The 15427-nt window shown below is 42.4% G+C and overlaps 1 protein-coding gene across 1 annotated transcript in view; it reads left to right on the plus strand.

The window, feature by feature from the left end:
* Positions 1 to 14775, plus strand: part of MAP3K15 (mitogen-activated protein kinase kinase kinase 15) — a 246053-nt gene extending 231278 nt beyond the window's left edge. Inside the window, exons 21-29 of the mRNA XM_069761515.1 lie at positions 2299 to 2479; positions 4268 to 4442; positions 6626 to 6811; positions 7020 to 7125; positions 11594 to 11801; positions 12525 to 12634; positions 12932 to 13035; positions 13116 to 13192; positions 14313 to 14775. Of these exons, the coding sequence (XP_069617616.1) occupies positions 2299 to 2479; positions 4268 to 4442; positions 6626 to 6811; positions 7020 to 7125; positions 11594 to 11801; positions 12525 to 12634; positions 12932 to 13035; positions 13116 to 13192; positions 14313 to 14391 (1226 nt within the window). The 3' untranslated portion in view covers positions 14392 to 14775. The remainder of the gene's footprint in view (positions 1 to 2298; positions 2480 to 4267; positions 4443 to 6625; positions 6812 to 7019; positions 7126 to 11593; positions 11802 to 12524; positions 12635 to 12931; positions 13036 to 13115; positions 13193 to 14312) is intronic.
* The last annotated feature ends 652 nt before the right edge of the window (positions 14776 to 15427 follow it).

Raw genomic sequence — 15427 nt, forward strand, 5'->3', positions numbered from 1 at the left:
GTAAGCAGCGGTCGGGGTGCAGTAGCCGTGTATGGTAGGATCAGCGGTAAGCAGCGGTCGGGGTGCAGTAGCCGTGTATGGTAGGTTCAGCAGTAAGCAGCGGTCGGGGTACAGTAGCCGTGTATGGTAGGATCAGCGGTAAGCAGGGGACAGGGTACAGTAGCCATGTATGGCAGGTTCAGCAGTAAGCAGCGGTCGGGGTACAGTAGCCGTGTATGGTAGGATCAGCGGTAAGCGGGGGTCAGGGTGCATCATGTTACATTTGCGCCTCTATAGTTATCTAACATAGCGGTCACTTTCATAAAGGCTTTAATCTTGTAAAGTTATGTAAGGATCTTGGCCCTGACCTCTGTTCTTGGTGAGGCTTAGTTTAGGTGTGTTAAATCTCAAGTAATTAAATAGTTGGGATTACTGCGATGTAACAAAGTCTTTAGACTTTAAACTTTATCATAGTGTGATATGTTACAACATTTGTGCTGTACACATACTGTGTTTATGTGATATCACACCTACCTCATTTACCAACTTACCTGATCTCATATCGTGGCTTCTTTACCGGTAATGATTATAAAGCAAAATAAGGCAGTTCTGCAAGTAAATATAATGTGCGTCTCTTTCTGGGAAACCTCTTTTGTTACAATTATCACTTCCCATGTCCGTTAACCAAGGACAGGAAATCATAAAATTTCCTTTAAAGAACACAAACTATAGAAAATGCTCACACACACAAAAAAAATCTGAGTATTCCTCTTCTTATCCATCCTCTGTGTGTCTAACTCAGCCACAACTGTTTGTTTTAAAAGGGATCTGTCAGGCGTTTTTTGCTACCCCATCTGAAGGCAGTATGACGAAGGGGCAGAGACCCTGACTCCAGCAATATTTCACTCACTGGGCTGCTTGCTGCAGTTTTGATAAAATCTCTGTTTTCTCTGGTGCAGATCTAGCAGTTCTCTAAATGCTGAGATCTGTGTAGCCCACACCCCCACCACTGATTGGCAGCTTTCTGCCTATGCACAGTGTACACGGAAAGTTGTCAATCAGTGGTAGGGGAAGGGTCATAAATATTGAGGACTACATAGCAGCAGGTTTATTAGATCGCTAGTGATAATCTCCTGCTAAGTGTTTTTGCCAAGGCAAACAGGATCATGGGGTGCATTAAAAGAGGTCTGGATACACATGATGAGAGCATTATACTGCCTCTGTACAAATCCCTAGTTAGACCGCACATGGAGTACTGTGTCCAGTTTTGGGCAGCGGTGCTCGGGAAGGATATAATGGAACTAGAGAGAGTACAAAGGAGGGCAACAAAATTAATAGAACTACAATACCCAGATAGATTAGCAAAATTAGGATTATTTAGTCTAGAAAAAAGACGACTGAGGGGCGATCTAATAACCATGTATAAGTATATAAGGGGACAATACAAATATCTCGCTGAGGATCTGTTTATACCAAGGAAGGTGACGGGCACAAGGGGGCATTCTTTGCGTTTGGAGGAGAGAAGGTTTTTCCACCAACATAGAAGAGGATTCTTTACTGTTAGGGCAGTGAGAATCTGGAATTGCTTGCCTGAGGAGGTGGTGATGGCGAACTCAGTCGAGGGGTTCAAGAGAGGCCTGGATGTCTTCCTGGAGCAGAACAATATTGTATCATGCAATTATTAGGTTCTGTAGAAGGACGTAGATCTGGGGATTTATTATGATGGAATATAGGCTGAATTGGATGGACAAATGTCTTTTTTCGGCCTTACTAACTATGTTACTATGTTACTATGTTACTGCAAACATCCTAGTAAATGACACATCGCTAGAACTAAGGTTTCTGCCCCTACATTATGCTGCTGTCAGATTTGGTGGCAAAAACCTACTGACAGATTCCCTTTAAAAACATGCAGAAAATCTGCAAGAATTAGGCCACATGCAGATGGCCATAATGCTGGTACATTTTAGCATTTATATTCTGGCTGTAGGTCCTGGCCTAACACTAACCTGAAAATGCAGGCACTGTTGGCGGTAATACATACTGCCAAAATGGAAACCTGTTTTATCATTCTAAGTTTGACATAAATGCAGAATGTGCCCTGTCTAGTGACGGGCAAGTGTGATTGAGCCTGTGGGTATAAGGATGTCCGCCTGCGCCTCTTAATGAATCAGGCGCCTCTGGCTCCAGCAAGCCCCCTCATCATGATTGATGAACCTGGACCATTGTCAGAAGAGATGACTGCCCATAAGTGTAGGTTACATGCTGAATAAAACACTGCGTAATATAACAGTGATAAGGCCTGTATTATGGTTGCAGATTACAATCGCAGTGCGTCCCTGCCATTGCCAGTGCCCGGGGAACTGGCAGGGAGTAGCAGCAGTGAACATGGATCAGTATCGCCTGACTCGGATACCAAGCATGAATTATTCTTTGAAAAGGCTAAGAAATCGTGTTCTGAAACGCCTTCCAACAAAGCTCCTACGTCCAGTTTATTGAGGTGAGTGCATTATTGACACTGAAGGCTTAGCTTTATTTGGTATATGCAGGTTTTTTTTTACAGTGGATGCTGCTGCTCTATTCAGAGTCAATAGGACTGGCAGTGATCGCCAAAGAAAACACTTGGCTTTCTCATTCAGTTCTATAGAAGGTGAGTGGAGCAGCAGCTTGCTTGTACAACCCCTGGCAAAAATTATGGAATCACTGGCCTTGGAGGATGTTCATTCAGTTGTTTAATTTTGTAGAAAAAAAGCAGATCACAGACATGGCATAAAACTAAAGTCATTTCCAATGGCAACTTTCAAATCAAGAACAAAAAATTTGGTAGTCGATAATAGTTACTTTTTTTTAACCAGGCATAGGGGAAAAATTATGGGGTCACTCAATTCTGAGGAAAAAACTATGGAATCACTTTGTAAATTTTCATACCCAAAACTAACACCTGCATCAAATTAGATCTGCTCGTTAGTCTGCATCTAAAAAGGAGTGATCACACCTTGGAGAGCTGTTGCACCAAGTGGACTGACATGAATTATGGCTCCAACATGAGAGGTGTCATTGAAACAAAGGAGAGGATTATCAAACTCCTAAGAGGGTAAATGATCACACAATGTTACAAAAGATGTTGGTTGCTCAGTCAGCTGTGTCTAAAATCTGGACCAAATACAAACAATATGGGAAGGTTTTTAAAGGTATACATACTGGTAGACCAAGGAAGACATTAACGCGTCAAGACCGAAAACTTAAAGCAATATGGCTCCAAAACCCAAAATGCACAACAAAACAAATGAGGAACGAATGGGTGGAAACTGGAGTCAACGTCTGTGACCGAACTGTAAGAAACCGCCTAAAGGAAATGGGATTTACATACAGAAAAGCTAAATGAAAGCCATCGCTAACACCTAAACAGAAAAAAACAAGGTTGCAATGGGCTAAGGAAAAGCAATCGTGGACTGTGGATGACTGGATGAAAGTCATATTCAGTGATGAATCGCGAATCTGCATTGGGCAAGGTGATGGTGCTGGAACTTTTGTTTGGTGCCATTCCAATGAGATTTATAAAGATGACTGCCTGAAGAGAACATGCAAATTTCCAGTCATTGATGATATACATCTTCAATAAATGCACACGTTTATGTTGATATTTTGGACACTTTCTTTTCCCATCAGTTGAAAGGATGTTTGGGGATGATGAAATCATTTTTCAAGATGATAATGCATCCTGCCATAGAGCGAAAATTGTGAAAACATTCCTTGAAAAAAGACACATAAGGTCAATGTCATGACCTGCAAATAGTCCGGATCTCAATCCAATTGAAAATCTTTGGTGGAAGTTGAAGAAAATGGTCCATGACAAGAATCCAACCTGCAAAGCTGATCTGGCAACAGCAATCAGAACGTTGGAGCCAGATTGATGAAGAGTACTGTGTGACACTCATTAAGTCCATGCCTCAGAGACTGCAAGCTATGAAAGCCAGAGGTGCTGCAACAAAATGCTAGTGATGTGTTGGAGTGTGTTTCTCTTTATTTTTCATGATTCTATATTTTTTTCCACAGAATTTAGTGATTCTGTAATTTTTCCCTATGCTTGGTTAAAAAAAGTAACCATTACTGACTACCACATTTTTTGTTCTTGATTTCCTTTAGTGTTTCTTAAAGCCATAAATCTGTCATTTGAAATGACTTTAGTTTTGTGCCATGTCTGTGATCACTGAATGTGCATGAAGTTCATTACAGGGAGCCAATTGTATAAATGTAATATACATTCCCCGACTACTTTATCACACAGTGTTCCAGATGACGGCTCGGTGTCGGAAGATAGAAGTTCCCCAACTTCTCCTGATGAGCGGGATTCTGGTCTGTTTCTTCTCCGAAAGGATAGTGAACGTCGTGCAATCCTCTATAAGATCCTCAAGGAAGAGCAGGATAAAGTGTCCTCAAACCTACAAGAATGTCTTATGCAGGTACAATAATTTACCGCATATATAGCCATAGGAAATAGAGAAAAGGACTTTGGAATAAAAGGGGCGATGGGATAGGGACAGTGTATATTCTGAAATGATATAATGGGCAAGGCACCAAATGTAGGGTCCTAAGCCATGCTTCCCCTTTCTTCTTTGGCCTCCAATGCCCTCTTTTCAGTACAGACACTTTACCCCCATTTAGCTTTTTAACAATTCCTTTTTGCATCCTTACTTTCACACATCTTTTCTTCATTTACTTTAGACAATATACATCTTGGTTATGATATACTACCACATCAAGTAGCGACGATATCCTCCTTAATTGTAAGGGGGCATCCCAAAGTGCTTAGAACTGTCTATACCCGTGGTCGCTCAGCAGATAGCGAACTCACCTGACTCCCCCATACACAAGAGTAGAGTTGAGCGAATATCTTTGGTTCCCTGCTTATTTGGCAAACTATAGCACTTTCCAAATAAGCTGCAGAGGGAACCCGGATACCTGGAGAGCGCCGGCTGATCACCTGTTCAGCTCTGCAGCTACATGTGTTGCGGCTGTGTGACAGGCACAACACATGCATGTAGAGCCTGTGTGTTGGGCTCTTCATGCATGTTCTGTGAAAGTTGGCACTCAATCAGTCAAACAAGTTAAATTATTTTAAAATTATTTAAAATATAATATTTTAAAAAATAATTGAAATAATTGAACTTGTTTGACTGATTGAGTGCCAAAGGTTACCATTTGTATATTCCACTTCATTCCTTTGAGCACCATCCATTGAGTGCACCACTTTTGACCAATTTTTTCTGTGACAGTGACACATGCAGCTACGAAGCCGAACAACTGATCTGCCGGCGCCATCCAGGAACCTGGTTCCCTCTGCAGCTTACTCCGCAAGCGCTGTAGCTTGCCGAATAAGCAAAGAACCAAAGATATTTGCTACACAGGAGCACTCGGTTTGGCTAAGCATTCATGTGCTTTTAATGGAGTGAGAGGAGAAAGCATCTGTCAATGGCTTATCTCGCCTTAAAACAAAAAAGATTGTGTTGAAATTTCAACTGCTCAAACTTTCCTCTCCCCCAAAACATCTGTCTAGGGAGAGGCAGAAGGCCCCCATAAATACCAGACCTTAAGTGTAAGTGTGAGGTATAGTGAGGATGTGGACAGGGAGATCTACAATATGAGAGATAGGAGAAGTAAAAGGAGGAGAGGACCATGAAGAATGTAGTGTACCGGTGATAGGATAGAAAAGGAATGGGGTGAGGCAAAAGGAAAAGACGGATCATCTAAGATGACTGTGATGGATGAGAATTGGATGGTAAAAGAATTCTAAGGTTAGGTTCACATTGCGTTAGTGGGTGTCCGCTGACGGAATCCGTTACATGGCGCAATTAACGCTATGTAACGGATCCGTTAGCGCACCCATTGACCGCAATGTATCTAACGCATCGCTAACGTATGCCATTTTTGGCATGCGTTAGCGATGTCCCGTTATTTTCTGACGGACCTCGAACGCTGCTTGCTGCGTTCGAGGTCCGTTTCTCACTAGCGCAGATCGGGCATCTGCGCTAGCGGGATCGCTAAACACAATCCCTTTTTGTACATTGCGTTAGCGCATTCCGTTAGCGTATGCGCTAAACGGATTGCACTAACGCAATGTGAGCCTAGCCTAAGTGGTAAAAGGATGACAGGAATGGGGAGAAGGGTATTTAAAAAAGTTAGAAAGTAAGTAAAATTGTAACAGCCTCATGGAGAATTAGCTACAAAATTATACATCTAGAAATATCAATTGCACCATATTTACAGGTGTTATGCATCGTGCTCATATCTAATAGCCTACAAGGAAACGGTTTCCATGATGTTTAAATACAAGAGGAAGAAAAATGTACTTAAAGGGACACTGTCACCTGAATTTGGAGGGAACAATCTTCAGCCATGGAGGCGGGGTTTTTGTGTTTTTGATTCACCCTTTCCTTACCCGCTGGCTGCATGCTGGCTGCAATATTTGATTGAAGTTCATTCTCTGTCCTCCATAGTATACGCCTGCGCAAGGCAGAGCATGAACTTCAATCCAATATTGCAGCCAGCATGCAGCCAGCGGTTCTAAGAGTTACCAAAAATAACAGTAGCCTTACAGCTGAGTGGTTGGCCCCTGCTGGATGGGTAACTCTCCTCTACTCTGCAGAGCTCAGAAGACGTGCAGCTTTCAGTCACTCACATCAAACAAATTATTAATATCCTGAGGGACTTTATCCGCTCCCCGGAGCACAGAGTGATGGCTTCCACCATATCCAAACTCAAAGTGGATCTGGATTTTGACAGCACATCTATAAATCAGATCCAGCTGGTCCTGTTCGGCTTCCAGGATGCGGTGAGTAGTCAATATCTAGACTATAGACGCTGGGATGCTGCATGTTATGGTGAAATTGGTGCAGTCCCTTCTGTGCTTATATTTCACTGATTTACTAATTATTTTAGCATATTCTGGAAAATGCCAGGATGAAAATTACATTTAGTGATAAGATGTGGCATTTATTAATGTGCTCTATGTTTACAAGTGACATATCCCATATACCCAGGTTAATAAAGTCTTGAGGAACCACCTAATCCGACCTCACTGGATGTTTGCAATGGATAATATTATTCGACGTGCAGTGCAGGCAGCGGTCACTATCCTTATTCCTGGTAAGTGGACGAGACCTCTGTTCGGTTCTCACTTCTTAAATGGACTCTGTCGTGAGACAGTGTGTCTTATTTCACTAAAGCCAAGTTTATGTATTTATATGCAGGCTCGTGCCAGGGTTGCTAACTAGTGATGAGCGAATATACTCATTACTCGAGATTTCCCGAGCACGCTCGGGTGTCCTCTGAGTATTTTTTAGTGCTCGGAGATATAGTTTTCATTGCTGCAGCTGAATGATTTACATCTGTTAGCCAGCATAAGTACATGTGGGGGTTGCCTGGTTGCTAGGGAATCCCCACATGTAATCAAGCTGGCTAACAGATGTAAATCATTCAGCTGTGGCGATGAAAACTAAATCTCCAAGCACTAAAAAATACTCGGAGGACACCCGAGCGTGCTCAAGAAATCTCGAGTAACGAGTATATTCACTATTGCTAACTGAACAGTCATGTCTCTACTGATTGCTTGTCACCGTTATGTATGTGTGTGTGTGTATATATATATATATATATATATATATATATATATATATATATATATATATATATATATATATATATATATATATATATATATATATATACACACACACACACACACACACACACACACACACACACACACACACACACACACACAAATAAAGGGAACACTAAAATCCAACATCCTAGATATCACTGAATGAAATATTCCAGTTGTAAATCTTTATTCATTACATAGTGAAATGTGTTGAGAACAATAAAACCTAAGAATTATCAACATAAATCACAACTAATATTCCATGGAGGTCTGGAGTTGGAATGATGCTCAAAATCAAAGTGGAGAATGAAGTTACAGGCTGATCCAACTTCAGTGGAAATGCCTCAAGACAAGGAAATAATGCTCATTAGTGTGTGTGGCCTCCACGTGCCTGTATGCCCTCCCTACAACACATGGGCATGCTCCTGATGAGGCGGCGAATGGTTTCCTGAGGGATCTCCTCCCAGACCTGGACTAAAGCATCCGCCAACTCCTGTACAGTCTATGGTGCAACGTGACGTTGGTGGATGGTGCGAGACATCATGTCCCAGATGTGTTTGGATTCAGGTCTGGGGAACGGGCGGGCCAGTCCATAGCTTCAATGCCTTCATCTTGCAGGAACTGCTGACATACTCCAGCCACATGAGGTCTGGCATTGCTCTGCATTAGGAGGAACCCAGGGCAAACCACTCCAGCAATATGGTCTCACAAGGGGTCTGAGGATCTCTTCTCGGTACCTAATGGCAGTCAGGCTACCTCTGGTGAGCACATGGAGGGCTATGCAGCCCTCCGAAGAAATGCCGCCACACACCATTATTGACCCACTGCCAAACTGGTCATGCTGATGGATGTTGCAGGCAGCAGATCACTCTCTTCACGGTGTCTCCAGACTCTGTCACGTCTCTCACATGTGCTCAGTGTGAAACTGCTTTCATCTGTGAAGAGCACAGGGCGCCAGTGGTGAATTTGCCAATCCTGATCTGCGTCAAATGCCAAGCGTCCTGCACGGTGTTGGGCTGTGAGCACAACACCATCTGTGGATGTCGGGAGCTCAGACCATCCTCCTAGAGTCTGTTTGTAACCATTTGTGCAGACCCATGCATATTTCTGGCCTGCTGGAGGTCATTTTGCAGGGCTCTGGCAGTGCTCCTCCTGTTCCTCCTTTCACAAAGGCTGAGGTAGCGGTCCTGCTGCTGGGTTATTGCCCTCCTACGGCCCCATCCACTTCTCCTGGTGTACTGGCCTCTGTCCTGGTAGTGCCTCCAGCCTCTGGACACTACGCTGACAGACACAGCAAACCTTCTTGCCACAGCTTGCATTGATGTGCCATCCTGGATGAGCTGCACTACCTGAGCCACTTGTGTGGGTTATAGAGTCCGTCTCATGGTACCATGAGTGTGAAAGCACAACCAACATTCAAAAGTGACCAAAACATCAGCCAGAAAGCATTGGTACTGAGATTTGGTCTGTGGTCCCCACCTGCAGAACCACTCCTTTATTGAGTGTGTCTTGATAATTGCCAATAATTTCCATCTGTTTTCTATTCCATTTGCACAACAGCATGTGAAATTGATTCAGTGTTGCTTCCTAAGTGGACAGTTTGATTTCACAGAAGATTTATTTACTTGGAGTTATATTCTGTTGTTTAAGTGTTCCCTTTATTTTTTTGAGCAGTGTATATGTACAGTACAGACCATAAGTTTGGACACACCTTCTCATGTAAAGATTTTTCTGTATTTTCATGACTATGAAAATTGTACATTCACACTGAAGGCATCAAAACTATGAATTAACATATGTGGAATTATATACTTAACAAAAAAGTGTGAAACAACTGAAATTATGTTTTATATTCTAGGTTCTTCAAAGTTCTTCAAACCTTTTGCTTTGATGACTGCTTTGCACACTCTTGGTATTCTCTTGATAAGCTTCAAGAGGTAGTTACCGGGAATGGTTTTCACTTCACAGGTGTGCCCTGTCAGGTTTAATAAGTGGGATTTCTTGCCTTATAAATGGGTTGGGACCATCAGTTGTGTTGTGCAGAAGTCTGGTGGATACACAGCTGATAGTCCTACTGAATAGACTGTTAGAATTTGTATTATGGCAAGAAAAAAGCAGCTAAGTAAAGAAAAATGAGTGGCCATCATTACTTTAAGAAATGAAGGTCAGTCAGTCCGAAAAATTGGGAAAACTTTGAAAGTGTCCCCAAGTGCAGTGGCAAAAACCAATAAGCACTACAAAGAAACTGGCTCACATGAGGACCGCCCCAGGAAAGGAAGATCAAGAGTCACCTCTGCTTCTGAGGATAAGCTTATCCGAGTCACCAGCCTCAGAAATCGCAGGTTAACAGCAGCACAGATTAGAGACCAGGTCAATGCCACACAGAGTTCTAGCAGCAGACACATCTCTACAACAATTGTTAAGAGGAGACTTTGTGCAGCAGGCCTTCATGGTAAAATAGCTGCTAGGAAACCACTGCTAAGGGCAGGCAACAAGCAGAAGAGACTTGTTTGGGCTAAAGAACACAAGGAATGGACATTAGACCAGTGGAAATCTGTGCTTTGGTCTGAGGAGTCCAAATTTGAGATCCAACCACCGTGTCTTTGTGTGGCGCAGAAAAGGTGAACGGATGGACTCTACATGCCTGGTTCCCACCGTGAAGCATGGAGGAGGAGGTGGGATGGTGTGGGAGTGCTTTGCTGGTGACACTGTTGGGGATTTATTCAAAATTGAAAGCATACTGAACCAGCATGGCTACCACAGCATCTTGCAGCGGCATGCTATTCCATCTGGTTTGCGTTTAGTTGGACCATCAATTATTTTTCAACAGGACAATGACCCCAAACACGCCTCCAGGCTGTGTAAGAGCTATTTGACCAAGAAGGAGAGTGATGGAGTGCTACGCCAGATGACCTGGCCTCCACAGTCACCAGACCTGAAGCCAATTGAGATGGTTTGGGGTGAGCTGGACCGCAGAGTGAAGGCAAAAGGGCCAACAAGTGCTAAGCATCTCTGGGAACTCCTTCAAGATTGTTGGAATACCATTCCCGGTGACTATCTCTTGAAGCTCATCAAGAGAATGCCAAGAGTGTGCAAAGCAGTCATCAAAGCAAAAGGTGGCTACTTTGGAGAACCTAGAATATAAGACATAATTTCAGTTGTTTCACAATTTTTTGTTAAGTATATAATTCCACATGTGCTAGTTCACAGTTTTGATGCCTTCAGTGTGAATGTACAATTTTCATAGTCATGAAAATACAGAAAAATCTTTAAATGAGGTGTGTCCAAACTTTTGGTCTGTACTGTGTATGTATGTATGTATATATGTATATATATATATATATATATATATATACATATATATATATATATATATATATATATAATATTACTGTATCTATGCCCATCTTCTGGATTACTGGGGATCTGACTGGGACCATCACGAGAACAGAGGGGCTGAATCTCCTATGGTGTTTTCAGAACTCATTATAGCACCACTGCAGCAATTGGATAGTTCCTATGATCGGACCCCCACTGACATACTCATAAGGAATTTAGATTGTGAGCTCCAGTAGGAACAGTGATGATGATGTCTGTAAGGTGATGTGGAATTAATGGTGCTATGTAAGTAAATAGATTTTAAAAAAAAGCTGTGTACATGAGCAGCCCATCTGTCCCTGACGTCTGCTGAGGACGGCATGGATCCCAATGTATAGGCTGTGTAGCTTTTTAAGATGCTATGCTTTGCTGTGCAATATTCCTTATGGAGACCTATACATTTCCATCAGTCCTTTTACTGGTGACAGTAAGAAAACACATGGGAAGGTCTAAATTGCTGTGATGGTCAGATGGCGAAGTTGTTGCTTTTCCATCTATTTCTATGTCCATTCATGTGGTGCTGAATGCTGATTACATTGCTTTTATCTGGTCTTCTTTGCTTGCCCTGCACAGAGCTCAGGACACACTTGGGGCCTGCATCAGAAAGTGAAGGAGTGGACAAAGAAGTGGAAGATGAAGATTACCAGCCAGTTCAGCAGAATAGCTCTGAAGAGGTTGTCATCACATCTGGGGTCAGCACGCTTAGTTCGGTGCTGTCACATGAGACACAAGGACATCAGCTAAACCTACAGCTTGGGCAATTGAAACAAGAGACCAACAGGTAGCTAGCTCGGCATTGTGTTCATGAGATCACTGCTTCCATCCATTGTGGTTTTAATCAAACACAGGAAGTAATCTCAGCAAAAGGAAGCAGCGACATGTACTAGAACATTTCAGCTGGGAATGTTCCCTTTGTGGTGGGAGGTATTTCTGATGTGGAAAAGAAATAAATTGGGTTGGAAACATATCTCTCAAATGCAGAAGAATGAGGTCCCAAAGGCTACCATACACGGCAGATAAAAGTTGTCTGAACCTGACCATTTTGACAGCATCAGTTGTCCATCTCATGTGTATGAGAGCTTCCCTACTCTTCCTCCACAGATTATTGGGGAAAGAAGGATTTGACCAATGAAATTTCAATGGTTCATTGTTCTGTTCTGCTTCCTGAAGAGTCTGGCAGTAGCTCTCTCGTAGTGAACACAGAAGGCAGGAGAGATAGTTGTTGGTGACAGCTATGTAGTGTGTATAGGGCCTTTAGCATCCTAAAGGGACTGTCCACGCTTGTCACGAAAGTCTACGGTCACTGTATGTGACTGCGGACTGCTGAATCGTGACCGCATGCGGGTCGACACCTCCACAATTCTCAGTGTGAGTGAGGTTATGAGCGGGTGAGCTTAGCCTTTATAGAAGTGAGGACTGCACGTTGTACAGCAGATGGTACGTTTTCGTACAGCAGGTTTTACTTCGGTGGCCTCATTTTTTGGTTTGCTGTGTTTTATTATAGATTATTGGAGGAGCTCGTTCTAAAGGAAAAGGAATATCAGTTTCTTTTAAAACAATGTCTGGAACAAAGAAGCCACGACTTACACCTCCTGCAGATCAAGTCTAGCATGGGTAAATATTCCTACACCTACTTGCTGTGGTGTAACTTGAAGCTTGTGGGCACCAATGCAAAATCTCCAACAGGGCCCTTAACTATCACAGGTCTTTAATAGTAATAGTCTTTTTCTATGGGCAAAGGGTCCTTTCGAGCCTCACTAGCTTCCAGGGCCTGGGTTCGATTGCAACACCTGCACCTCTTATAGTTAAACCCTGCCTAATTGCCACATTTCTTGATTTCAAGCCATAGATTTGTTTGGGAGAACAGTTAATATAGATTGTCGTAGTTGCATTTCTTCGTTGCCTTTTCAGATGTTCCCAGATCTGCATCCTATGTGTCAATAGGCATCAATAGAGACCTGGAGCTCATGGACTGGCTGAGACAGCAGGGCGCTGCAGAAGAGGTTGTGGAGCAGGTACTGGCTTCACCTTATCACACATTATTTCTGACACCCTTTTTAATGTCTGACTTATTTCATACCTCTTTACTTACCAGTTTGTTGGGGAAGATTATACCCTTCATGACGTTCTGCATGAAGTCACTAAAGAAGATCTGCAAAACCTAAAACTCCGGTACGAAACTGCAGTAGATTGTAGGAAGAAACCATGACAATTGGTGTAAAGATGGCAGCTCAAAATGTGGATTGTATGCTTCACATGTAAAGGGATGGGGGCGGTAAGAGGAGATCCTTGTTGTTATCCACACCTGGCCAGCGGATCATAGAAAAACGTAATCTGCACTGAATACCTCGTTTAATTTCTCAGGACAAAAATTAGATTGAGTTGGACAATGAGGCATTCTCGCAATCCACTCTTTTGGAGAGTACATATCAAAAGTTTACAAGTCAAGTGGGGCCAAAAAGAAAACAATGATAAAAGCAAAAGATAAATACTATTTATAGAGGACCTGTGACTTGCTACAAATGTGTAGTTTTTTTTACTTGATGTAAGTGCTGTTGTTCTCCTGAATCTGACATTCCTGTCCATTTCTGTTCCTGAGATATAGCCCCTGCTTCACTGTATGCAAATATAGACTTGTTACCCAACTAGGTGTGTTCCTCAAAAAGAAGAGTTAAATGAGTATTCCCATCTCCAAGATCCTATCCCAATATGTAGTAGGTGTAATAATAATATTAGCAAATTCCTCCTATTAGAAATGTAGTATAGTTCTTCTGATTCACTATGTCTCTTTCCTCATGTGCAGGCATTGCAGGACCTTGGGTATCCATGGTTACAACCACTAGCAACTAGCTAACGAACCGTCACTATATGAGTGGTTATAACCATTGATACCTAAGGTCCTGCAATGCCTGCACATGAGGAAAGAGACCTAACGAATGAGAAAAACTATACTGCATTTCTAATTGAAGGTATTTGCTAATAATAATATTATTATTACTACACCTACTACATATTGGGACAGGATATCTAAGGACCAATATTATTTAACTGAAAATGCTAGATTTAAAAACAGGGAAGAAAAGGTCATATTTCAGGAAACGATAGGTACAGAAACAAACAAAACATACCAGATCGAGAAAAACAGCAGCATTTTCACCAGGGAAAAAAATTATGGCAAGTGACAAGTCTTTTATCTAACACATATTCATTTTTACTATGGATGTTAATGTTACTTGAGACTTTGGGATGATGATATATTGTAGTAATATACTCTGTCTTTTCTATATCCCAGGGGTGGACCTCTCTGCAGGATCTGGAACGCAATCTCCAAACACCGGAAGCCCAAGAAAGTTCTCGGTGTGGATAATTGACAATACAAATATTTCTGACCTGTAGAAAAGCAGAGTGTAAAGTGTAACATATAGAAAAAAACATTCCTACTCCTAAATTATTTATCTTTTGTATATGGCTGTATAGGCATTACCTCCTAGGTGTATGTTATTTCTTCTTTGCAGAGGTTTTAAGACTGGTGGACTGTAACTAGTGAGCAGGGTTGAGTATTTCTTCTCTTAGAGTCTGATTGTTGCTGAATCAGATATATTGCAGTAATGTAGCAAGTGAAGAGCATCAGGGGTCAATGTAAAATACACAGAGTGTGTGTGCGCGCACGCGCTAATGACATGAAACTCTCACCAGGTGTCGGCAACAACCACATCCAGTCCACACAGGCAAAGAAATAAAACCATAGATGTCCATAAATTGTTATATGTAATAATGAGAAATGATACAGGAAATAAGAATTGAATGCATGAAGAAAGAGAGGTGCAAAAAGCCATGGAAAGTCATGACACCAGCTGAAACCTATCAGTAAATAGAAAGCACTCCTGCCATTTAGTTAAAAATATCAGTTGGTTCAACTGATGGCCTATAAAAAGGTGTCTCATTACCAAGATGCCACCCAAGAAACAGTTCATAATGGATAAAACCAGTGAGCTGTCTCAAGACCTTTGCAACCTTATCGTTGCAAAACATACTTATGACATTGGGACAGCGGGCGACCAAGTCCGCTAGCTGGGACCGCATGAACAAGTTATCGTCCTGCCTAACGCCCGCTCTCCTGTTAACGTGGGCATAACGCTACTCAGACAACACAGGGTGAGGGTAAAACAGTGTGGCAATGCTTTATTGAACCACAAAACAGGCAGATAACACATAGCACAGTCACAGCAAAATTCCCCAAGATGGTGCACATTACGGAGTCTCACCCTTCCGCTGACCCGCCGAGATAATAGCAGCTGTCATGTCAGAGGTCCCAGGGTCAGCTACCCTACCTGTGGTACACACACAGAGGAGGTGATGACAAGCATAAGGAGATGACAGTCCATAGAGTCCATACTAGGTCCAAAG

The sequence above is a fragment of the Ranitomeya imitator genome, chromosome 3 (genome assembly GCF_032444005.1).
Source record: "Ranitomeya imitator isolate aRanImi1 chromosome 3, aRanImi1.pri, whole genome shotgun sequence".
NCBI lineage: Eukaryota > Metazoa > Chordata > Amphibia > Anura > Dendrobatidae > Ranitomeya > Ranitomeya imitator.